The sequence below is a fragment of the Gorilla gorilla genome, chromosome X (genome assembly GCF_029281585.2).
Source record: "Gorilla gorilla gorilla isolate KB3781 chromosome X, NHGRI_mGorGor1-v2.1_pri, whole genome shotgun sequence".
NCBI lineage: Eukaryota > Metazoa > Chordata > Mammalia > Primates > Hominidae > Gorilla > Gorilla gorilla.
In genome coordinates, this window is record NC_073247.2 from 162144594 (window position 1) to 162170305 (window position 25712).

General features: G+C 44.4%; 1 protein-coding gene across 11 annotated transcripts in view; it reads left to right on the forward strand.

The window, feature by feature from the left end:
• Window positions 1-25712, forward strand: part of MAMLD1 (mastermind like domain containing 1) — a 147810-nt gene that overhangs the window by 111977 nt on the left and 10121 nt on the right. For 4 of the 11 annotated variants that reach the window (XM_063703171.1, XM_055375538.2, XM_055375537.2 and 1 more), the window contains one exon: window positions 24873-25116. The exons of the other annotated variants lie outside the window; for them this stretch is intronic. In XM_063703171.1, the coding sequence (XP_063559241.1) occupies window positions 24873-25116 (244 nt within the window). The remainder of the gene's footprint in view (window positions 1-24872; window positions 25117-25712) is intronic. 11 annotated transcript variants of the gene reach the window in all.

Here is a 25712-nt window from a genome sequence, read left to right on the forward strand (position 1 = left end):
TCAAGGAAGGGCCTGTCACCTTGGACTTACAGGTCTTCTCCCTCACTTCCCTGCATTCCTGTCTCGTTTTGAGAGTAAGGCTTGGGGGAGAGCAATACTGCTGTCTGTGTTCTCAGAGAAATTTTGTCTTTTACTAATTCTGGCGAGAAACATCACAGATTTTATTTCAAAGGTTAGTCCTGCTAAAATGCAAGAACAGAAGCCTCTAGAGGAAGCTCTGTGTTGTCCACCAGTCAAATGATAAGTAAGGAAGGGCCTCCACTTGCCAGATAAAGGATTGGGGACCAGGCAGATTTCAAAGAGCCCGTGGGTCAGAGCCGGGCCCTGCCCTGTGCGTATTCTCTGGCAGACAAGGAAATGTTTTCCTGAATGAGCATTCTTATTTTGTATTTAAACATGACGGTACATACAAGCTTAGTTTTACCATTCTTTCTAAATTAAGCTGCAAAGAGCTGTTTGGTTTCGGGAAACTTCTTCTTAGCTGTTTTGTGTGGAACTATGATTAGACACCATGTAACATGCATTTTGAAAATTCGGGGACCGATATCTCAGTGTTGAAAATGTTTTGTTTTAACCACTCTAAATTGCCAGGAAATGAAACCACATGGGCTGTTGAATTTGGGAAGCACAGGCTTAGAACTTGGTATTAATCTTACCAAGAATCAAAAAAAAGTTTTTTTTTCAGTTTCTTTTTCGGTTTCTAAGAGCCATCAGTGATCCTCCACCTCAAAGCTATTTTTCTTTTTCAAAAAGCGGAAATTTAAAATGAGCTGCTTGTTAAATGCTAACCTTTTAAATGTCAACATTTTTTTTCTATTAAAAGTTAAAGAATAAGTGAGATGACACTTTCAAATGAAGGCGACTTTACATTGTTCCCCTGGAGGAATGAGCCATCAGTTAGTGTGGTCAACCCCAAAACTTACGGGGATGCACAAGGCCGCCTACTTAAGATGCATCAGTAATAGAGATCAATAGATACAATTTTTTTCATTGCTTAGTAACTGGTTATGAAAGCTGAAGAGGCAATCATTTTCAGAAACCTCCTGTCAAGTTGTTTGTTTTGTTTTTTGTTTGTTTTGTCTTAACATATCTGAAGAGAAACAAGGAAACTTGCTGAAGTTGGGATACCCAAAATGAGCCCTTTTAAAAATGAAGCGTACAAATTATTTTATGCTAAGTTAATTAAGACAACCTACTTATTTGTCACTGTAAAGCAAGGCAAGGAATCTCATTGCGCTTTTCAAAGAACGTAAGAGGACAGAAATAAATCATTATGTCGTGCTGCTTTAAGCTGTATCTCCTTATGAATACCTACAAACCCAAAACACAGAACACCATATGGAGCGAGCAGTCCAGTTTTGCGCACACAACAAACATGAAAGAGAAGTGCTATCGCTCTACTACTACTATGTCCCCAGGTGAAAAGTTCGCAAAATGTAAACAAGATCTAGAGCAGATGAAACTCACAGTAGACTTGCTCCATTCAGCTGTGGCCCTAACACCTACAGCCAGCACTGTCACTGAGTGCAGGAGTGGATGGTGCAGAGCGACAAGGGGAATCAAAGACGTGACCCTTCCATCCAGGTGAGCAAAGGATGAGTACTCGGAGGGCTGGACTGCACCCTCCCGTCCCCATCCTGTGCCTTCCCCAGCTTCTGACTCTCAGATCCACTCATGGTCCCATATCGTGGATTTATGGAATCCTTTCCCGAGTCTATTTGTACTTTTAGCCTGTTCTGTCCCTTAGGGATTGACAAATCCCACGATCTGGGCCTGCCCTGTAAAACAACTATGTGGGGCCTGACCTGGCTGCTTTTTACCTTGAAGGGGATAGCAGAGGGTAGAATGCTGGTTACATTTAAAGCACCCTGCTCCCAGATCCAAAAGAAAGTTTCTGCTTTTTCCTAAGGAGTTGAAACAGTCTGGGATTTTATCTGATTTTGTTATTTTGCCTACAATGACAAACACTGCTTTTGTTTGTTTTATCATGTTGTGTTTTTTGCTAGATGAGTGTTTATCATGCCGGCTGCACCCATCCAAAGCAGTAAGGTTGTTGAAAGCCAAAAGCAGCAGAAAGGCCCAAAGAGATCACCCCACCTCACCCACAGGCTCACCTCTGCAGGTGTCTTCAGACAGCTGACTCTTAACTCTCATCTCAGCAACAGCTTCTAAGATAGAGAGTGGAATAAAGAGTCAGCATTCATCCATTTCTTCGATGCTTTCTCCTTTACCCCATGTGAACCAAGTTTCTTGGTAACGTGCAGCTAGGACTCACACAGACGAAAAGCACAGAGCCACAGGCCTTGGCTGGGTTATTGGAGCTAGGTGCACAGGAAAAATAAAAGTGGGTGCTCCAGGACATTATATATATAGTCCTGGGCTAAAGGTGGCCTTCAGGGCCTGAAAGATGGATAGCTCTACCTCACTAGAAATTATCCCACCTCTTGCTTTGCTTGTGGGAGCTTTCAATTTGCAGCTAAAGGCTCAGGTTCCGGCCAGCTTTTTCCCCTGTAGCATGCTACCAAATCCGGCCATCTTCCAGTTTTGAGCAGAAGAGGTGAGCGTAGCTGTGGAGACACATATTCTTCTGCAGGCCTATGTCAGGGTGGCCCGTGAAGAGAATTTGCCAAAGCCAGCTGGCTCAGCAGACCAACAGATGAAGGTGGACTCCTCATTTGCAATTGTGACTAATGATCATTTATTTCCATGTGACAAAGCTTTGAACGATGTGGGAGGCCCTCACCCATTCCTGAGTGGGAATAACTGGGAATGATTCCATGACCCTTTCCCTTTATCTGGCAATCCTTTCAAAGATGAGCTCTGGAAAATGTGAACAGACAATGCACTCCACTATAGCTTTCTAGTTTCACATCTTCAAACACCAAAATGTTGACACCCATTGGGATGGTTATTATAAACACATACACACAGAGAGAGAAAATAACAAGTGATGGTGAGGATGTGGAGTAATTGGACCCCTTGTGCATTGTTGGTGGGAATGTGAAATAGTGCAGCCACTGTGGAAAAAAGTATGGCAGTTCCTCAGAAAATTACACAGAGAAATACCATATGATCCAGTGATTCCACTTCTGGGTATATGCCTAAAAGAATCGAAAGCAAGGCTGGACACAGTGGCTCACACCTGTAATCGCAGCACTTTGAGAAGCCGAGGTGGGAGGATCGCTTGAGGCCAGGAGTTCAATGCCAGCCTGGGCAACATAGTGAGATCCCACCTCTACAAAAAATTACAAAAATTAACCAGGCATGGTGGCGTTGCCTGCAGTTTCAGCTACTCCGGAGGCTGAGGTGGGAGGATTGCTTGAGACCAAGAGGTCGAAGCTGCAGTGAGCTGTGATCACTGCCCTGCACTCCAGCCTGGGTGACATAGAGAGACCCCATCTCAAAAAATAAAAAAAAAGAAAGAAAGAAAGAGAGAGAGAAAGAAAGAAAGAAAAAGAAAGAGAGAAAGAAAGAAAGAAAGAGAGACAGAGACAGAGAAAGTAAGAAAGAAAGAAAGAAAGAAAGAAAGAAAGAAAGAAAGAAAGAAAGAAAGAAGGAAAGAAAGAATTGAAAGCAGGGGCTCAACCAGTTATCTGTTCATAGCAGTTTTGTTCACAATAGTCAAAAGAGAGAGACAACCCAAATGTCCATCAGCTGGTAAATAAATAAAAAAATGCAGCATGCCCATACAATAGAATATTATTCAGCCTTAAAAAGGAAGGAAATTCTGACATGTGCTATAACATGGATGATCCTTGAAGGCATTAAGCTAAGTGAAACAAGCCAGCCACCAAAGGACAAATATTGTATCATTCCACTCATGTGAGGTCCCTAGAGTAGTCCAATTCATGGAGAAAGGCAAATAGAACTGTGAGTGACAGGGGCTAGGGGAGGGAGGAAATTAGGAGTGCATGTTTAATGGAGACAGAGTTTCAGTACAGGAAAATGAAAAAGTTCTGGAGATGGATGGTGGTGATAGTTGCACAACACTGTGAGTGCACTTAATGCCACTGAATTGCACACTTAAAAATTGTTAAAATGGTACATTTTATACATATTTTTACCACACTGAAAAAGTAAAGGCTGCAGTTTTAAAACACTTGCTAGTCCTCTCTTAATCAAAAGCAGTCTTTTCTTTTGCAATAATATTAGTGTACAATCTAAAAGAAGCAGCAAGCTGAACTGCTCATTTTCCATCCCTGGTAAGAGCAGTATCTACTGCACGTCCACTCATCATGTTGTATGGGCCATCTGGGTTTTTTGTATGTCTTACTGAGGTGCATGTTTGTTAAATGCACAGGCATAACCAGAAATAACTTTCCTGGAAAATTGAGCATAATGGCTGTCCCTCTCTTGACATTTTGGAGAAATGATAATACGTAGGTGGGGGAAACAAAGAAGTGACTGTAAACAAGAACGGACATTATCTCTGCTTCTGAATGGGATAAGAAACCCACTTGCTTCATTAGCTCTCTGGTATATCTGCAAGTCTGGAAACACCGGGATGACTCACAGTTTGCTGAGTAATACAGGAGCCGACAGAATGCTGCTAGTGACTTGCCATCTCTGACTGGCTTTCTGTGCAAACTGTCACTTTAGAGCAAGTGCTAGGCCTTGGAATAGAGTTCTGAAAAAGGTTACGGTTCTCGACTACAGGGAGAACCAGCTCCTAAGGCCTTGACACTGGTACACAAAGTAGGACACCTCTGACCAATGCCAAAATGACTTTTAGAAAGTTCACACCTGGTCATTGTGTCCCTGCTCATGCTCCAGCTCACAAGATCTCTGGTTTCTGCCTTTCAGGGTGTGGTGATGTCCACTTCTTCATCAGAGTTCTTTGTGACTTGTCTGCTTCTCCATTTGTTAGTAAACTCCTCAGGCATAGGAAGACGTCTTCTCTAGCTCTGTAATGTAAGCTGAATGATCCTTGGAATGAATGAGTAGAACATAGAGGGGAATGAACCAATGAATGAGCTGTGTCTGCTAGCCATTGCAGAATGCTAAGTTTTGGAAACTGTTTTGAGCATTTTAGAGGAAGTATTGATAGACACTCTCAGTCTTCAAGGCTTGGAGGCCGATGAACCCATATTCTTGCACTGGGCAGAAGGGAGAACTTTGCATCTGCATGTAGGGCCCATTTACCCACTGACCATGATGCATTTCTCTGGTCCAGTTAAGCTTCTTGTCCTTCTATAGCACTTGTGCAATGTCTGAAAACATGTGATTTCTTCAACTTCCAACAAGTACACAGTTTTATACCGCCAGTGGTAATTTGCCCTGGTGGTTCCGTTGTTTCTGCTGTTGTTGTTGTCGTCATTTAATGCAATTTACAAGGACAAAACAAAACTTCTGGCTGCCATTTCACATACCACAGTGACAGCTGCACATGGTAAGAAAAGCCAAAAACAGCTAGTTTTGAAATTCAGGCCACTCATTTCATTACTTTTCCCTGGTTAAGAAGATTCATTCATACCACTTTGGGGTGGTGCTGATATTCCTAACATAAGCCAATCGATTTTGGTCAGTTCTGAGAGCAGTGAGTGGTCTTCACTTACACATAGTGTGTTTGTAACTCTGCTATTTCTTTATGACTAGCACAGTATAAAGTGAACGTTTTTGGAAGGCTGTTAAGCATATGTTCTCCTGGTAGGCTTAAATGTGACTTATAAAAATACTTGATAGTATATGAACAAGCTCCCACTACCGGTTTAAACCGAAAAAAAAGAGGTTTATTTTACTAGTTCATGAGCACAGATTCTACATTCTTTGTGAGAATTATCTTTTTAGGTTTTTGTTTTTATTTGTTCTTATCATTTTGATAGCCATATTAATCATTTCTTTTATTCTTTTGTTTGCTTCGTTGACTTTTAATTTGGAAATGTCTGCTTTGGCAGAATAATTACATCACAAGGAGGCCCTTTCCCCCACCCACCTACCCAGAAAGGTCTCCTGACTCCCTTATGCTCTATGAATTGCCCTAGTTCAAGATTGATACAGATCAAAGCAGCAGAATGGGGTTGAAAGAGCAGCCTCTGGCAATGGCCTTGACCATGTCAATTCCCTGTGCATTCATATAGATCTGGAATCATGTAGATCTATTCTGCCCAGCTTGTTCCACAGCAGCTGGTGGGCAGAACCACTCTTCCAAGCCCTGTAGTTATTCTGCACTGCAAGAGGCAAGATTACAACCGAGGACTCATTCATTAATAAAATTGTTTAAGTTGGCTTTCTGAATGACAACGTGGTCTCAGGAACTTAAAAGACTTCACCAAGTCCCTGCTGCAAACAAAAAGTCTGCATTGTGATTTGTCAGAGCTAGATTGACATCCAGTTTAGAGTTTAGAATCCTTCTCCATGCCCCACTTTTGAGACAAATTACAAATCTTGAGGTTCATCAACATTCTAGTACAATATGACCCCCCAAGGTTTAAGAGCCCTTTAGAGATGTGAAGACAACCGTGATGTTCCCACTAACTCTCCCTCCTTCCCCCAGTTCTTTGCCCCTATCTTGGCTGCTGGCCTCTGAACTCATCACAGAGCACTGGAGTGAGGGCCTCTGGGTAAGTAAGGCTCTGCTAAACTGATCAAATGTTCCACGTACATTTGTCCCAGTAGAGAGGAAAGCTCCTCTTTTCCAAACAATCTACTTTATTCCTGCTCCCCTACATCCCACTTGCAAGGGTAGCAGCCACATCCCCCATCTGTCCTGCCCGAGCTCATTGTCCAAGCCAACTCCAACTCAGAAATTTCCCCCAGAGAAGAGGTTCCTGAAGGCTAAGCATTGCTCTATAACCCTGAACTTGATTTATGTCTATTTCTCACTCTCTCATTATATAAAGTTTTTCAAATAATATTAGACTAGGAATTGAGAAAGAGAATGAGCTCTCACAATTGTTTCTAGAGCCATCACAATCCTACCCAGCAACACCTTTTACGGGCTTTTAATTTTTTTGTTTACAGTTATTACCTTAGAAACCAAATCTTGACTTTCTGGTATGCTCTTGGACTTTTTAAGGGATTTAAAAATTCAGGAGTTTGATGCCAATAATTGCTTTTATGAGCTAGCATTGCTTCTTTTCTATAGATGAATCCCATTTTAAATCATCAATTATTTTCTTCACAGAAACCCACAAAGTACATATTCTAGTTTGCATCAGAATTGAATATGACCCAGAAATTCTTAATGTTATTAAGCTAGACTATTGTATCTAAAATGTGTATCACATTCAACTAATGCATATTGAAGATCTTGAGTAACACACTTGAGATCTGAATGAAGAGCCCAGGATTGTAATATTTGATCCATACTGAATGTATTTGCTAGAGTGCATTGTACAGATGGTTCAGGTGTGTTAGATTTCTCTCTGTAAATGAATTGGTCAGTAGATAAAAGAACATGACTCAAGGCTGAGCAGGGTTCAGCAGGCCCCAAGCTTCATCATTAAAAATGGGGTGTTTTTTAATATGAGGCTGGCTGTGTAAAGCAGACCTCATGAACTCAGGGGTCTGAGAGGCCAGGCCGGATTATCAGTTGGGATGTTTTCAGTCCCAATTAGCAGACAGTGCAGTTCACACTGGCTTAAACAATAAAGGGGACTTACTGATTCCTGAAAGTTAAAGTCCAGCGGTTGGGTGGACTTCAGGGTTGGTTTGAATCAACAGTTCCTCAGTGTCATCAAAGATGCTGTTTCTTTCTGGCTGTCTACTCTGCCTTCAGTGGCATGAGCCTCATCCTAAGGCTGGCTCCCCCTTGTGGGCACACGATAGCGCCAGCAACTCCAGAGGCTACAAATTTCCTCCTGCCCCATTCAGAGAGTAGGAGAATGGCTTCTAGAATCTCTGTCAGGAGAGCCAGGAAGCTTCTTTCCCAGAAGCCCCCCCAGATTTCATGCTTTTTAGTCTGAATGGATCCGATGCCTACTAGCCTACTATGCTGCTTCATGTCAGCTGTGTCCCCCAGTAGAACCTTGTGTGGAGCCAGGTTCCTCCTAAGCACAGAGGTGGTATGGGCCAAATGAAGCTGCCTAAATGAAAACGGGGAAAGGTGTCAAGAGAAGGAAGACTTAGTGCTGGCAACCAACAGTATTTGTTGCAATCAATCTCTTGGCCATCCTCATTCATACACACCTTCCTTCCCACGCATACACCTCCCAAAATGCCCACTCTTAGGGAAAACCTATTTACCCCTTTCCCAAAGGGATCCAACTCCAATCCGGAAACCCTAGGTGATGTGTCATCCTCTGAATTTGGTCAGTATATAGCTCTTCATGTTTCAGGGACCACTGGTCACCATGCTCACCTTGGCATAGAAAGTAAGAGTGCAATAAAAAGAAAAAAAAATTTCAACTGGGAAAGAGGAAGTTGGAAAGCAGCACACGGTGGTCACTGATCCATCATCCATATCACATCCTGCTGGACAGCAGTAGCAAGGCTTGACCAGGGGTCAGGTGGTCCATGCATCTCTGAGACTCAGTTTCCTATTCTGTATAATGAGAGGATTGGATTAAATTAGTGGTTCTCACATTGGAATGTGGCCCGGAGAGCTTGTTAAAATGCAGATTACTGGGTTCCATCCCCAGAGTTTCTGACTCCATAGATACAGGTGGGGCCCTGGAATTTGCATTTGTAATAGATTTCCAGGGGCTGCTGCTGCTGCTGCTGCTGCTAGTACAAGGACACCCCTGCCCCTCCACTTTGAGAACCTCTGATTTAGATTATCCTTATGGGCCCTTCTGATTCTGACATTTAGGACTCAGGGATTTTTCTTAGCTATCTCTTCTGCTCTATACTGACTTATGATGGATTGTTTTATAAATGGGACACACCCAACTCTACTGTGTGAACAACTTAAAAACATATCATGGAATTCCTGCTTTGGTTTGTAACCTAATTTTCAACAATTGAGGCTGAAAATGAAGGACACCTTACAGCTTCAGGGAAGTAAATTTTCTGGAATTGAAGAAATTAGAAATAGAAAGATAAAGGCTTTCCCATCCTCCCCAACCCCATCTACTACAGCACAGCGGTCTGTGGGATGATTCCACGTGACTGCAGAAAGCAGCTCTTTTCCCAAGGACATCCAACATTTTGCAAGCATTCTCCCTATGTGACCCGGGTATTCATTGGGTCTTAGAATAGGAGTAGCACTGGGTGAAGCTGTGACATACATCAAGTTGGTTTAGGAATTTTGCCAACTTTCTTCCCCAGGGCCCCTCACCTGGCCAACATCTATTCATCCTCAGGTCACAGCTTAAAACTCATTTCCTCCAAGCAGCCTCCTCTAACCAACGCCCCACCCCAGCCTAAGTCAGGTTCTCCTGTTCTTTGTTCTCTAGTGTCCTACAATGTTCCTTTATAGCACTTACCAGCCTTTATTAAAAATCCTCACTGATGTGCTCCACCATCTGCCTTGTCCATCAATGTTTTCACAACACAGGTCCTGGATCACTGTAAATGCTCAGTAAATGTGTGTTGCACAAGTGCTATCAAAGGCAGACTGGGAGCAGATTCCAGTCACAGTATTTTATTACAGTGGTGAACTATCAAGCAATCTATATAACACATCCCACAGTGTATGATTATGCATGCTCCAAAGGAATGAAACATAAGTCTTCAGAAGACACAAACACACAGCTGGAGAGTCCCAGTGTCCCTGGCATCTACAGCCAACTTTTTCATGGCCCTCCCCCTTCTCTCTGGGAAGCTGGTGCCTTCCAGTGCCCAAGGTATCTCTCTACCAGGCACCCTGGGCCTCCCTTCTTCAGACAACAGCCCCTTGAGTCAATGCCCAGCTCCCTCTTCCCCCATGCCCATTTGGGTCGTTGATTGACACTTAGGTGAAGACAACAGAAGACCCTCCAGCTTACAGAGTGCCCAACTCAGCAGGGCCTGAAGAGCTAATCTGGGTCAACACCACATTTTTCCCCTGAGAAAGTGGGAGTCCAGCAAGGCTGTAAAATGATGAGCTCCAAATAACAGCCTGAGTCTCCTGACTTCTGGCTGCATCTTGAATGCATCTGCAGGCAGCTTCAAATGTGAGAATAAGATATGAACTTATGACACTCTATAGTTTATCACCATTGCTATAATTATCTGCCACTAAATATAATTTTACCATTAAATCAGACCAAACCAAACACTTAAAAATTTCTTTAGAGAAGCCAGATTATTTATTACAAATAACGTCTACAAACTGACTAAAAGTATATCCCACATATGTTGAATTTGAAGACTGTGCCTAAGTTTAAGGTAATTGATGGATTCCATTCTCATTAGATATTCACACATCAAAAAAGTTGTCTGCTTTCCCAGGCACAGTGGTAGGTTATGCTTATGCTCATCGTTTTTCTTCCTAGAGCTGGCTCTTCCTTTGAAACAGACCCATATAAGCCACCCATTTGCTGGGTCGCAAGCCCTTCATGAGGGAGAGAGAAGTATGGTGGGACACCAGAACCTTCTCTACAGAAACAAGCAGCATGTTTGCTAAGGGCTGCTGGACTTTGGCAGGTAGAGACCATCAGAGGACTCAACTGAATCCCCTTTTATCAGGAACCCTAGGAGAGTAGAGTTGTCAGGAGTTTCCCCATGACTTACATTGTCTTTTTTAAAACAACCAATTCATGACTGAGGTGAAGAAGGAAAATAACAGAAAAATATATCTAGCCCAAGAAATCTACAGAATAGCAATAAAACTCAGGCAGAAATGAACCCACTGATCCGTGAGCCAAGTGCTTAAGGGAGGGGTTGGGGCACTTCTCATGTGGCTCACTGTCTTAGTCAGTTCGGGCTGCTATGACAAAATACCATAGGCTGGGTGGCTTAGAGACAATGGAAATGCATTGTGCATAGTTCTGGAGGCTGGGAACTTCAAGATCAAGACACTGGCAGATTCAGTGTCTGGTGAGAGCTCTCTTCCTGATTAGTAGATGGTGCCTTCTTGCTGCATTCTCATGTGATGGAAGAGTCAAGGTAGCTTCCTTGGGCTGCTTCTTATAAGGGCACTAATCTCATTCAGGAGAGATCCACCCCATCATCTAATCACCTCCTCAAGGTCTTGCCTCCTAATGACATCATATTGTGGGTTAGGTTTCAACATATGAATTTGGGGGAACACAAATACTAGGTAGGTGCAAAAGTAATTGCAGTTTTTACCATTAAAAGTAATGGCAAAAACCGCAATTACTTTTGCACCAGCCTAATATTATACCACAGCTCTCTCTGTGGTTGTTCACTGGGGCAGTGGGGGTGTGGCAGAGGGGTGAGGGAAAAAGGGTTCCCTCGATGTTTGTGGCAGAAAGAAGAGCTAGGTAACCAAGTACTCCTTTTTGTCTGCTTAGGTCTGCCAAAAGTCAGGCACCCGTATTGGGTTAGACATTCAAGGAATGTATTGGGGGAAATGCCTGTGAAAGATAAACAGGGAAGAGCAAGAGAAGGTGGGGAGAGACTCAGACCACAATGCAGGTGGTCTGTGACAACTGGGGCGAGAAAGAGGATTGGGTAAGAAGAGTCTCAGATAGTAGCACAGTTCAGGAAAAGTTCAACCAGGCCAATAGAGAGTCCTTGAGCCAAAGTCACCTACTGGAGGAGTCCTGCTCCTCACAGAAATGGGCCTGCATTACTATGCTCACCATGTTCAGTCATTGGCCGGGAGTACAGCCCAGGCCAAGTGCAGCAAAAATGATGGATCTAAGCAGGGGGCTGCTGGAGGCAATTATGCTTCCCATGGCAGGAGATGTCAGCAGCCACTGGTATGGTCACCACATCCTTCCATTGGTAGTTGTGGGTGGGAAGGCAGAGTCCCTGGCAGGCAGTAGACAGCTACAGGAACAGAAACTGGTGGTAGAATTAGACTGACTACTTTGGATAACAAAGCCAAGGCTGGCTTGACTGGCTGATAGCTAGACTATTTCTTTGTTACTTTGTTACTCAGTGTTTAGATTGTTGTTTTTCCCCCTTTCCATTGTTTGTCAAATTCCCCATCTGAACCCAGGTCTGGAAAAATAAAACCCTATGCATTTGGAAGAACTTTAAAATGAATTAGCTTGTAGGCTTTAGTTGCCATCATAAGCATCTAAAGATATTCAGGCCTCGGAGTTGGGGCAGACTGGAGAAACTAAAGTTATTTGAGAAATAAGCAAACTGAATATTTGGCTTCCTATTCTACAAGGAGTCTAAGTTTTGCCTGCCTGATGCCTATGAATCATTATTTCTTAATTTTCTTAGTTTCACAGAATCAGAGGACATGAATACTGAAAGATATTGGAGGTTGTCTAGTTCGACTACATCATTGTAGGGAAACTGTGGCCATAAAAGGGGAAGGTACACCAATATTCCTTATGAATCAAGACGTAAAAATCTTCAACAAAATACTAGCAAACTCAACCCAGCAACATATGTATAAAGGATTATACACCATGACCAAGTGAGATTTATCCCTGGAATACAAGGCTGGTTCAGTCTATGAAAAGCAATCAATGTAATACACCATATTAACAGAATAAAGGACAAAAAATGCATGATCATCTCAATAGATGTAAAAAGGAAAGGGACTTTCTCAAGTTCACACAGCTAATGGCAAAGCTGAGATTAAAACTCAGGTCATCTGACTTGTAGGCCAGAGTTCTTTATACTAGTGAGGGTAGGGGTGGAGGGCTGAACCAGACCTTGCAAGACTGTCCACCGCACTGAATCCTGTACTGAGGGACTTCTGTTTGTTTTTTCATCCTGTCCTCACAACACCCCCAAGCAGTGGGCTCTGTTGTTATTCCCCCTCCTTTTGCATGAGGAAACTGAGGCTTAGAGAGGTAAGCCTCAGACCTGGTTGTCTGAGGTCATACAGCTGCCAAGTATATGAGGAGCTAAGCCTAGATTTCAGGTTTCCTGCCTTGTCTCTGATATTTTCCAGTGCCCATCACTGCTCTCCTCACTGAACAGTGCCACAGGATTAACCTGGTTCCATTGGTTCTCAGATCACCTACTGCCAAGCACAGTGGATGGGCTTTTTGTTGTAAGTGGATGGGAGTGCCCTCCAAATACTCTGGAAGAATAGCCTCCTCTCCTGTGCCAGTGTGTGACAATTCTCAGAGCCCCAGCTGTTGACCTCACTGTAATCTGGGCTAAGTGGCCATTTATATACACTAATGACTAGAAGGTCTTTTCAAGGAATGGAGGACCACAAAGAAGCAGGCAGCTCTGGGGAAGCCAGAAGCTGAATGGCTGGGAGGTGGGGCAGGGGCAGGGGACAGTGGGGATAAGAAAGAAACAAGGCTGTTCTTTGCTCCTTGAGAAGCTGGGTAACAAGCTGGCTTGGCTTCTGGCGGAGTCTGGCCCAGTGATAGCTCTTGCCTCCTGATGGGACAAAAAAGGGGAGACAGGCATCTTAGAGAATGAGGTGGAGAGAGACACAACTGGGCCAGGACCCAGAAAAGAGAGTTACCTTTTTCGTCTCAAACCTGGGCATCCCAGATGGAACCATGCTGAGCTTCTGGTTAGTCTAGCTTCCTCCAGGTGTGCATCACAGGGGTCCTGCTAGGGAGCCTTCCCAGTTGAGATTAAGGAGGTTGCTTTCAAAATGGCCAGCTACCCAAGATTGCACCTCTGTCACTATTGAGGACAGTGGGGGTAAACATGCCTGATGTTCTGCCCTGGAAGGGCTCCAGAGCCTTTGGATTGAAGCCACAAAGGAGGCCTGGCATTTGGCTACCATTCCTTCATCTGGTTCACTATCAAGGATCCCTCATCTCACCCATTCTGCTCCCCCGTTCTAATGTGGGCTTCCATAAGCCTCTGTCCCATCTTCCAAAATGCAGTCTGGAGAGCGAGGCACCAAGGCTGCAGGCCATTTGCAGGGCACAGCCCTGGAGGCTAAAGTGGAGGTGCAGTGGCTTTCCTAACACTGGTCTGCATGTTGAACTCAGAAATACACGGTACCCTTTTCAGCAAGAATCAAAGCAAGGTTGAAACAGGCCAGCAACGTATGGGACACTTTCTTCTCTTCCCTTTCGTGAAATTTGCTTCTCATATAGATCTGTTTTCACCAGGAAATTAATCAAAGCCGCATAGTCTGCCTTCCATCCTTCTCTTCTCTTCTCTCTTCAGGTATTTCAGACCAGGCAAAGTGGCTGCCTTTGGGATAGTCACAACAAGGTGCCCTGGACTGAAAATTGAGAGTGATGAGTTACACTGTGCCCTGGCTTGGGGCAAGGCCCTTTCCTGCCATGAGTTTCAGTGTCCCCACCTACCAAGTGGGGAGTTGGTGTCAGACAATGTTTCTTAGTGGGTGGCATTCCAGGAGTCCACACACAAAGACTAAGTCCCTGCAAAACAGTGCAGATAGATGCTTTCTGTAGGTCTTGCTGACTCTCATACTCTTTGTCTTTAACTCGCTTGGCAATTCTTGAGCAAACCATTGGGCCTCTTCATCTACAGAGAATGATGACCTGACTAGGTGATCTCTCATTTCTCTTCAAGTTACAAAAGTGTTAGGGTGGTAAGGAGAGGAGGTGGCCCCAGGAAAATCAGATGGGTCAGAAGAAGACAGAAGGTGGAGCCTTCAGTGACGGGAGAGCAGAGAATGATGTCCCCCTCCCATAAATGTAGGGAAGGAAGGATACCAGAAAGGTTACCATGAAAGAGAGGAGTAATAGGAAAGTACAGCTCATTTGTAGTTGAAATACATACTTGAGTGTCTGTGTGGACAAAATCTGGGGTAGGAAGGCAGGCTTCAAATCCTGAACCTCGGAAGGGTCGGCATTCCTGACAAGAGCTCAGAGAGCCAACACCAGACAAACTCTAAGTCCCATGAAGAGAGTGTGCTGAGCTAGGTACTTGCAGCCTTGAACCCACCCTAATCCCCTCTGCCTGGAGCACATCCAGAAGGAGCGTGGTTTGCTGCAGAAAAGACAAGTCAGTTAGACCAAAATTCCAAAGCAACTTTTTAAGCCTATAAATGATGATGATTTTATATAAACTTGAGTTGTTCCTTCAACGTAGCACCATATTTTCTACTTATGTGATTCTGGTTTTCTCTAAAGGAAATCTTTTTTTGGAATCCACACCATACATACGGAAGAGTATATAAAACATATAATAATAAAACCAACAGTCATGTACCCACCAACCAGGTTCAGAAATAGAACATTCAGAATGTTTTACAAGCCCCTTGTGTGCCCCTCCCTCTTCCCAGAGATAACAACTATCCTGGCTTCCAAGAGCCAACCCTAGAAATAGACCCTAGGCTCTGGCAAGCTTTGTGCTCATCCTAGTGAGATCATGCACGTCACCAATCTCTTTAGGTAGTATTCTGTGCAGATTTCCACAGATGGCTCATCTATTTTGTGTTGATCCTTATTAGTTTCAATTTTGCCTTTTTAAATATATTTTATGACTTTCTGATTATAAGAGTAATAAGTGCTTTTTGTAGTAAACTTGGAAAATGCAGAAAAGTGGAGAGAAAACACAAACCTCATGGCATAATACAATATATAAACATTTAATATATAAATAATCCAGAAACAACTACCGTGTGAACACATTGGAGTGCAGTATTTCAGTCATTTTTTTCTATGTAGAAATGTATGTTTCACATTACTGGTATCAAGTTGTGTATATAGCTTTTCCCTTTATTGTGGAATATAACATTGATGCAGAAAAGTGTGCAAGGCCTATATGTACAGTTTAATAAAGAAGTAAAAAATGGGCCGGGCACGGTGGCTCAAGCCTGTAATCCCAGCACTTTGGGAGGCCAAGGAGGGCGGATCACGAGGTCAGAAGTTTGAGACCAGCCTTGCCAAGATGGTGAAACCCAGTCTCTACTAAAAATACAAAAATTAGCTGGGCGTGGTGGTGCCTGCCTGTAATCCCAGCTACTGGGGAGGCTGAGGCAGGAGAACGGCTTGAACCCAGGAGGCGGAGGTTGCAGTGAGCCGAGATCATACCACTGCACTCCAGCCTAGGAGACAGAGCAAGACTCCGTCTCAAAAACAAACAAACAAAAAGAAGTAAAAAATTAAAACCTGCTGTCAACACTGATCAGGTCAAGAAATAGAATACTGACAACCCCCAAGTAGATCCTCATGTGACCTTCCTGATCCAAGATAATTATTCTGCTTTTCTACATAGCTTCATCACTTATTAATAGACTTAAACTTGTAATTGCTTCATTTTCAAAACCTTAGTGGCGGGGCCGGGTACGGTGGCTTACACCTGTAATCCCAGCACTTTGGGAGGCTGAGGCAGGCAGATCGCTTGAGCCCAGAGTTTGAGACCAACCTGGGCAACATGGGGAAACCCTGTCTCTACTAAAAATGCAAAAATTAGCTGGGAGTGGTGGTACAAGCCTGTAGTCCCAGCTACCTGGGAAGCTGAGGTGGGAGAATCACCTGAGCCCGCCAGGGAGGTGGAGGTTTCAGTGAGCCGTGATTGCACTACTGCACTCCAGCCTGGGTGACCAGAGTGATACCCTGCCTCAATACAAAACAAACAAACAAACAAACAAACAAAAACCTTGGCCGGGTGTGGTGGCTCACACCTGTAATCCCAGCACTTTGGGAGGCCAAGGTAGGCAGATCACCTGAGGTCAGGAGTTCGAGACCAGCCTGGCCAACATGGCGAAATCCTGTCTCTACTAAAAATACAAAAATTAGCCAGGCATGGTGGCATGTGCCTGTAATCCTAGCTACTCAGGAGGCTGAGGCAGGAGAATCCCTTCAACCTAGGAGGTGAAGGTTGTGGTGAGCTGAGATCGTGCCACTATACTCCAGTCTGGGCGACAGAGTGAGATTCCGTCTCAAAACAAACAAACAAACAAACAACAGCAACAGCAAAAAACCTTAGTGGAAGACACAATCTAAGCATTTAAGGGAAGAGTCCCAGGCCATTAGTAGATGAAGGCTTTCAGAAGAAGAGAGGTTGACCTGTCCTGGTCATTATCTGCCTTCAGCTTCCCGGGAATGTGTAGAGCCCACGACCATCAGGACACTGGCAGAGTTGTGGACATGGTATTGGATATGCAGAAGAAATATGGCCAAAGAGATTGGACTGCCCTCTGTGTTTTGCTTTCAAGCTCACCACAGCCTGCCTCCAGTACCTCCAGTTCCCAGGTGTAGGGCAACACAGAACATCCCTGTGGGGTGAAGTGAGTGGTCTCCACTGATCCGGCCAGCAGGACCAGGAAAGCAGAGCAGGAAATTCACCAGACAAAGGGTCAAGCCAGACCTCTTCCAGGGTGGGGGACAGGCAGATGCCTGGGGACACAGAGTCAGAGAGGGGATTCAGAGATCTGCCTGCTCCTTAACCAGCTTCCAGCCCAACCCCATTACGCTGGCCATGTCCCCGCATTCCACTTTACCTCCCAGATCTGGGAACATCTAGAGCTCCTCTTCCTGAGGCTTGGGAAGATTCTGCCATATAGACCACGATCCTTTCCAGTTTTCTCCTCTGCTGTCTTGTGATTCAGCTTCCTTGGTGCTGTGTAGTCAGTTAATCCTGGTCTATCTGCATTTTAGTTTCATAAATTATGATACTGTTATCTCCTCTCCTATTCTCTCTATCCTGGTGGGATTTTGTCTTTAAAAACAAAACAAAACATAAACTCTTACTGTAGTTTTAATGAGGCTCTGGGAGGGAGAGAATTTAGATGCGTGCATTAAATCTGCTGTCTAATTCCAGAAGTCTCCAAAGGAAATCCTGCCACTCCCTTCTTCGGTTGCCCGAACGTGATGGTTAGTTGGATGGCTCCCTTGGAAGCCCAAGGTGCCATCTAGGAGATACTGAGAGAATTTGAGGCTGGGAAGGCAGGTGGGGGTTGGGGTGAGGGTTATGTTTTGAATATTGCTTCATATTGAAGCATTTGTAGTATTTGCGGTTAAGAGCCTGGATTTTCATGTAAGTCAACCCCAGGTTCAGCTTCCAGCTCTGCCAGTTACATATGGTGTGACTTTGAGCAAGTTACTTTGCTTTTCTGAACCTTATTTTCCCCACCTATTAAGTGGGGATCATAATGGTACCCATCTTTCAGGCTTGCCGTGGGTATTGAATGTTTCACTTAGTAAACATTTATAGTGTTTCACTCAGTGCCTGGCACATTGTACGTGTTCAATACATGGTAGCTATTGTCATCATCATTATCATCATCATCATGAGAAAATAGAAACCTTCCAGAAACTGTCAGGGCAACGATTGCCACAGGCCATTGTTGGCTACTAAAACTCTAAACTCTGGAGAGCCTTGATGCCCTTCCTCTTTTACCCCGTCCCTGATGCTCCCCCAAGTAGCATGATGCCCAGTGGCCCACCAACCTCATTACCCAGCATTGCTGGCAACAGGCACAGCCTTGGTCACTGTGAAAATGCCCCACAGCCTCAACCTCAGAAGTGGGAAGTGTACTGCAGATTCACTCTATGCCAAGCACTATGGGATATCCACAGGAATGTGCCACAGTGAGGTAACTGCCCAGGGGATAGTAATTCCTTCATTTCTTTATACATTATGGATTCTACCATTTTGTTATTGGGTTATTTTTCCCCTTGTCAAAGTAGCAATTTATCAGTTGAACTTAATTCTCTAATTAAATTTCAAATCTGAGAATTTACATGATGAAGTGAATTTGATTTTGGACCCAGTCAATTTCAGTCAGCCCTAAACATATTTTGAAATGTTGAAGTTAAATTATATACATTTGTGGAGGAAAAACTCCAGGAAAGCCTAAATTTTTCCAGGTCTTGCTTAGGGGATACCCTGCTCCAAGAAAACTTTTACAAAATGCAAATTTACAGAACAAATCCACCAAATGGGTGGGATTGGCGCTACCCTAGAGTTTTCTGTAGAATTTCTTTTTTAAAAAAATTTTTTCTTTTTTTTCTTTTTTTTTTTTTTTTTTTTTGAGATGGAGTCTCACTTTGTCGCCCAGGCTGGAGTGCAGTGGCGTGATCTTGGCTCATTGCAAACTCCACCTCCTGGGTTCAAGTGATTCTCGTGCCTCAGCCTCCCAAGTAGCTAGGACTACAGGCACGCACCACCATGCCCGGCTAACTTTTTGTATTTTTAGTAGAGACGGGGTTTCACCATGTCGACCAGGCTGGTCTCGAACTCCTGTCTTCAGGTGATCCACCCACCTCAGCCTCCCAAAATGCTGGGATTACAGGTATGAGCCATTGCGCCCAGCCAGAATTTCTTTAGTGAGACTTATCTACCCCCCCCCCCCCACCCACCATACCACACGTATCATAACAGAGATCCCCCAACTTGGAGTTCTCCTCATTTCAAGGTACAGTTATTATAAAAAGAAGAGGACACCTGGGTCTCACAGCAGCCAGCTCTGCAGCCATTGCACAGTAGAACCTCAGTGGCCTTACAAAATATTCTTGCTGTTAGTCTACTTACTGCAATAACAAAAGTTTCACTTGGGCACTTTAATCACACAAAGCTTGGCACAGGCTTTGAAATTAGACAATACCTAGGTTCTAGTCTAGGCTCTGGCACTTAACTAATGGGTGATCATGGGCAGGTCGCTTAACCTTTTTGTGCCTCAGTTTCCTTATCTTTACAATGGGATCATAATAGTATCTTCTTCATAGGATTGTTCTGAGGATTCATTAATTGAAATGACCCTAGGAAAGGGTCAGTGCCTTACACTGAGTAAGTTCTCAATAAATATTTATAATATCATCATCATCATCAATTATTATTATTATTAATTTACTTTACCAAAACACAGGTCCTGCTGAGCCATGTTGGCCAGACCACACCTAGAACAGCATGTCCAGTTTTAGGCTTATCTGTGTAAAGTTCATAGATCAGTGCCTGGACCATTGAAAGGGGCTCAATATATGGTGGAGGTATGATTGTTAATTAACACTGCTGCTAACCTTCCTGGAGTGCATACAACATGCCAGGCACTGCATACATGCTAATTCTATTAGTCCTCTTAACCTTTACCACTCTATGAATAATATACAATTATTAATCCCTTTTGCAGATGAGAAAATCAAGGCACAGAAATGTTAAGTAACTCTCCCACAATTACAAAGCATGGAAGTGGCAAACCCGTAATTCAAGTCCAGACTCTCTTTTTCCAGAGCCTGGACTCTTAGCCACCATGCCAAAGAGCTGTGCTGTCCAATGCTGTAGCCAGCAGTCACATGTAACTATTTAAATTAATAAAAAATTTAAAAAATAAGAATTCAGTTCTTCATTTTTACTAGCCACATTTCAAGTGCTACACACTTCATGTGGCCAGTGGCTACCATATTGAACAGCACAGCTCTAGAGCATTCTATTCTTTCCGGGATGATTCAGCATCAACTCAGGAAGTTCTGTTGGATGGTGATGCTTATGGAGATTCTGAGATTCTGTTTCTTACAAAATCTCAGACTTGAGCTGTACAGCTTTCTTGCATTGTTATTAATAGATGCATACTTATGATATATTGAAATCCCATTTGCACTTGGCCAAGTAGGGTAATGGCAAGAAAAAAGCCAAGAAGCATGACTTACATTACGTTTTCCTGTTTCCCCGGTGCATTATTTCAAATTCACAAAGTTGTCTCCTATCACCTCTCTTGGATATGGGGCAGGAGGCATTCATCAACTTGCCCAAAAATCCAGGTTCTTCCACATGTCTGCCTTCACCTCTTTGGGCTATCTGGATAATATTTAGTGCTCTAGCATAGTAACCTCACAAGTGACTTGAACAACGGAGGTTGGCTTCTGAAGTCAGTGAGCCACAGAGGACCTTGGACTCTGAGCATCTTTGGCACACTCATCAAGTCTCCAGTTCGCTTTCTTGGGTTTTCTCTGGTCATTTCTGTTACATGGTTAGTAAAGGCCAGGGAAAGAAAAGGTGTTGAGGATCCATTACCTTAATTCCAGAATGATTAAGTCAAGAAACCTACAAGCTCTCAGAAGCCAGTGGAATTAGAGTGCACTACTATAATCTTGCAAATGTGCATATGCCTCCTTCCGAATCACCAGAGTGGAGATTGGACCAATAACCAATCTAGTCAATAATTTATAAAGCCAGAGCATTCATCCACTTCTTGCAAAGCAGCTGAATATCTATGGGGGTTAGTCATAATCTGAGCTCCTTGCACCAGAGCCGTTTGAGCTACAGAATAGCACAGAGTGTCACAGAATAGCCAAAAGTGCAGAGTTATTTCACTATGAAAGAAGGAGGAGCACCTGACTGCTCCTCGCCATGTGCAGAGAAGGAGCCCATGCGTTTCCAAACCCAGGGGTTGCTTGGTTTCTAGCTTGGTTTCTGTCTGTACCCCATCTTGCTATTGTGTGACTTGAGTAAGCCCATCTCCACTTCCTCGTCTTATTAGCTAGGAACAATCTATCTCAAATTCACGTGTGCACAGAGTTCAGTGCCCAGCACACTAAAGCATGTTCAGTAAATATGTTAGCTGATGTTATTTTCACCATATGATTATGATCACTCTCTGTTCTACTGATGGGTTTTATAAACCCACCAGCATTGAAAAGAGATGAATAGATGTGCTAAAATGAGAGTAAAGGCTCAGTTTATCATTGGTGTTTATCCCAAAAAAAAGACTAGCACAATGCTCACCAGATTATAATCTCCCAAGTGCCTAGAACATCATGCCAAGCTAGTAACATAGTAAAGTTTATTGAATTTTGCAAGTACTTGCTGAGCCCTTTGCCTGGGCTAGATACTGTCGGGGCACCAGAGGGATTTAGAGATGATTAAGACTTGGCCCAGCAAGAATGTTCAGTCAGCCAAGGGTATTCAGCCACAGGAGCTGGACCTGGAAAGAGAGGCAGAATTTCCAGGGTGGAGGAACTTCATCTCGAAAGACACACAGAATTCCCGGAGTACAGTCATGGAGAAAGGGCATTCCAGGCTTGGCAAACCAAGGAGCACAAGCACAGAGGGCCGACCACACATGGCAGCCTGTCTGGAGAGCTCCAAGGAGATTGGTATGACTGGGGGTACGTGACATTATGGAACGCAAAACCTGGCTGCTGAGAGGGTGGATGTGCTTGCACTTGCATCTCTAGTCTTGGTGCGAGCCATTGGAGGATTTTTCAGGGGAAGGGAAACTGGGCTGACCTGGTTCCAGCAAACTCTCTGACAATCATGAGAAGCCCAGGGTCCAGGAGGATGAGTAAGTGTGACCTCCAGGAAACGGGGCACCACTATCAGACTTTATCTGTCCCATGGCTTACTTCTGTGAGATTCGAAATAGTGTAGACCTTGTCAGTCCATGAGCTAGTAATTATGCCCACCAATTACTGATTTATTTGCCTTTCTGAGATGTGCAGTGATCCCAAGGACAAAGATGGATTTACCTTATGTTTAGAAACTTCTAGAAGTTGAAATGTTCCTAACAACCTTTCCTGTAGAGGTTGTACCTCACACTTAGAGTGTGTGATAAGCAGTTTCTTTTCCTAATTAAATAAAATGGAGAAAAGACACAAGCATCAGCTATAAAGCTCCCAGTCAGTCACAGTCAAGAGACTGAATCTCATCTCTTTTATTTATTTTTTGTGTTAACTGGGGATTGCATTGGTCTGCACAGTGCTTGCTCCCATCCTGCTCCACTTGATTGAGTGGCTCCAGGCCCCCTCTTGATTGCTGCTGAAATAGAACTGCCCACACTGTCGGGGTATCTTCTGCCGCTGGTCATTTCCATGTGCCATCTGCAGTTTTTTCTGCCTGATGGACTACTGAGGCACTGCGTATGTTATGCTGATGGGGGGTCCTGTTTCTTGACCCATCACTAATATCTTGCAAGTCACAGGAAGCTACCAGGGATTCCTGAGCAAAAGCTTAAAATGCTTCAGTTCTCTACAAATAAGCCCCATTCATTGCTTTTAGAGTGTGTTATCATGGAGCAGACAAGTAATCAGAACCTGAGTAATATTTGCATATTGAGGTCTTCAAAACTCCAGTGTGGCTGTAAAATGGTATTTAAAGTTATCAAGGAGCTAGGTATGCAGGCAGAAAGAACTGTCCGTTGTAGAAAGCAATGTCTCTGCTCATGTCCCAGATAACCTTGCTCCAAGGACAAACTGGAGCTTGATGACATGAAGCTGCAGATGGCCGGTGAGCTCAGCTCTGTACTCACTAACCACCCCATGGGAGGGGCACTGAGCCCTCTGTGGTTGGCATAAATCCCATTAGAATAGTAAAGAAATCCTTTTCACAAGTACATAGAAATCGCTTGCTAAGATTTCATGGGTTTTCTTGACTTTGTTGTTTTTGTTTGGATTTTAGAGGGTGGGCATGAGTCATCTCTAAAACTGTTCAGGTAGTTAGGTTGTCTTCTTATTCCCATTTTTAAGTATTTATAATTTATTCTTAAAAATTTGTCCGGAGGTCCACACCTCCCCTTGGAAAATCTTGCCTGTACTTTTCTTAATGGCACATTTTAAGTTTCTATGTTTCAAAACTTGCTTATCATATAACACGCTAATGACTAAACACATGCACACCTCCACACCAATGCAAACGACATGTGGGCTTGGGAACGAGGCAAGCCTGGGTTTGCATCCTGCTCTGCTACTAGTGGGCTGTATGATTTTGGGCAACTTAGTTAACCTCTCTGGGCCTCAGTGGCCTCATTTGGAAAATAAGGGCAAAAATAGTCCCTTTCTCATAGATGGCTATTTATACAGATCGAATAAGACCAAATATTTAAAGAACCTGGGTTAGTGCCTAAAGCACAGCAAATGCTCAATAAATTCAGTGGTGGCAATTTTTATTGTTATTTCAAATATTACATCAAAATATCTACTGAACTATTATCCATTGCAAAGACTTGCCCACAATAGGTGCTTAGTAAGTGTTTATTGCAAAAAATTGAAGTGATTCCAACTATGTAGCTTAGATTTCGGGTATGAGTGTTTCCTTCTCCACTGGGATGTTTGCTAATGGACATAGATGATCACTCACAGCTCAGGTATTAAAAGCAGGAGAGTAGAGGTGCTCCTTCATGTAGAAAGAAGAGCAACTTCTCATCAAGGCAGGCTTCCAGCTGGTCCTTTGGACACCACTGTTGCTAAGCACTTGGTGTGCTCGTCAGGGTACCAGGGCTCTTAGCAGCCACCCGTTTGCGTTTTGCAGCTTTTGCTGACATGGATATCAAGTATGAAGTTATTTTAATTGCCTTTGGCTGAAAAAAATGGGTCATATGTTCAATATGTTCAATTCTGGTGAAATCCCTGTCTTCTAAAGCATGATAGAAAGGGGAGGTCCCACCCACACACAAGTCCTAAAATCTTGGGGCCCTAGTGGGGTATAGTTCAACAAGGGCTGCAGCTCAGGACGTGGTTGTTGTGAGATTTACTCGTGACTGTTTGGTTTTGCACTCACCATTTGGTTTTGCAGATTCCTCAGCGTGTTCACATACACATACCTACAAACCAGTTTAGAGTTGTGTGCTCCGTTGTGGGGGGTGGTCACTGGGGTGGGGTGGGGTAGGGTGGGATCAGGCTTGGTCAAAGTCATTGCTGATGAACCAGCTATCTGACTTAGCTTTGTTCCCATTTTCAACAAGACAGCGATTTCTCAAGCCAGGGGAGTCTTCACATGAGATCCACGGATGGGTATTAAGTGGTCCAGAAAACCCCCCCAAATTAGATGTAAAATGTTGGTGGGCTGGAAAGGGGGAGACACCATAAGTGCTTTTTCTGTGGAGAGAAACCATAGCTTATAACTGGTTCTCAAAGAAGTCTATGACCCAAGACAAGCTAAGATCACAAAGCTGTTTGGTTTCGTTCCACCAAAGCAGTTGGTGGGTATAACCACAACACCCAGATGACCCAGCTAGGCACTCAGGGCAGTGACAAGATCAGTCAGAACCATTTTGTGGCCAAGCAGCTGATGGATTGTTCAATCGGTTGTTGTAGACTCATGTAGACAAAGCCTGCAAGCTTGGGGAAGCCAGGCCCCCCCAGGTCAGCCTCGGGCGACAGCCCCCGTCCTGCCAGGCCCTGGGGAGTGAGTCCTTCCTGCCCGGCAGCTCCTTTGCTCATGAGCTGGCCCGAGTCACCTCCTCGTACAGCACCTCAGAGGCAGCGCCCTGGGGCAGCTGGGATCCGAAGGCCTGGAGGCAGGTGCCCGCTCCACTACTGCCTAGCTGCGACACCACAGGTAAGTCACTTCCCCCTGAGCCTCGCTTTCCTCATCTGTCAGTGGGGCACAGTCCCCTGCTCAGCCTGCCCGCCTGCCTCACAGGGTTGTTGGGAGGAACACAGGAGGTGACAGCTCCGAAGGTAAAGCTCTGTCCACCCATGAGGGACTTCTAGTGCTTCCTGGGCCTGCTTGTTCTCTACTTTCTGCCCGGCATTCTTTGGCAAAGGGACAACCCAAGCAAGCAGAGTGCTCCAGGTGCCTCAGCCCCACCTCCAGGGAAATGAGTGGGGGATTGTCCAGGGTGTAGCTGCTCTCTCCCTCAGCTGTATGCCTTCCAGTACCCCGTTTCCATACCTACCTGCCTGTCTGTCCCTGAGGCCAGACTGGGAACCTGAGGGGGACAGGGGCTGTGCTTCTGCACCTCCGAAGCCCTGCACCTGATACCTGCCTGCTTGGCACCTAGTGGATGCTTGGGAACTGCCTCTCCTGCCAGCCATCTGCTGTGGATTCCAAACCCCGCCCAGGACTCCCACACCCTAGAGGCAGGAAGTTGGATTGCCCTACTGGAGGACTGGCAGTCTGGGTAGTACAGGCAGAAGGAATCCAAACCAAGC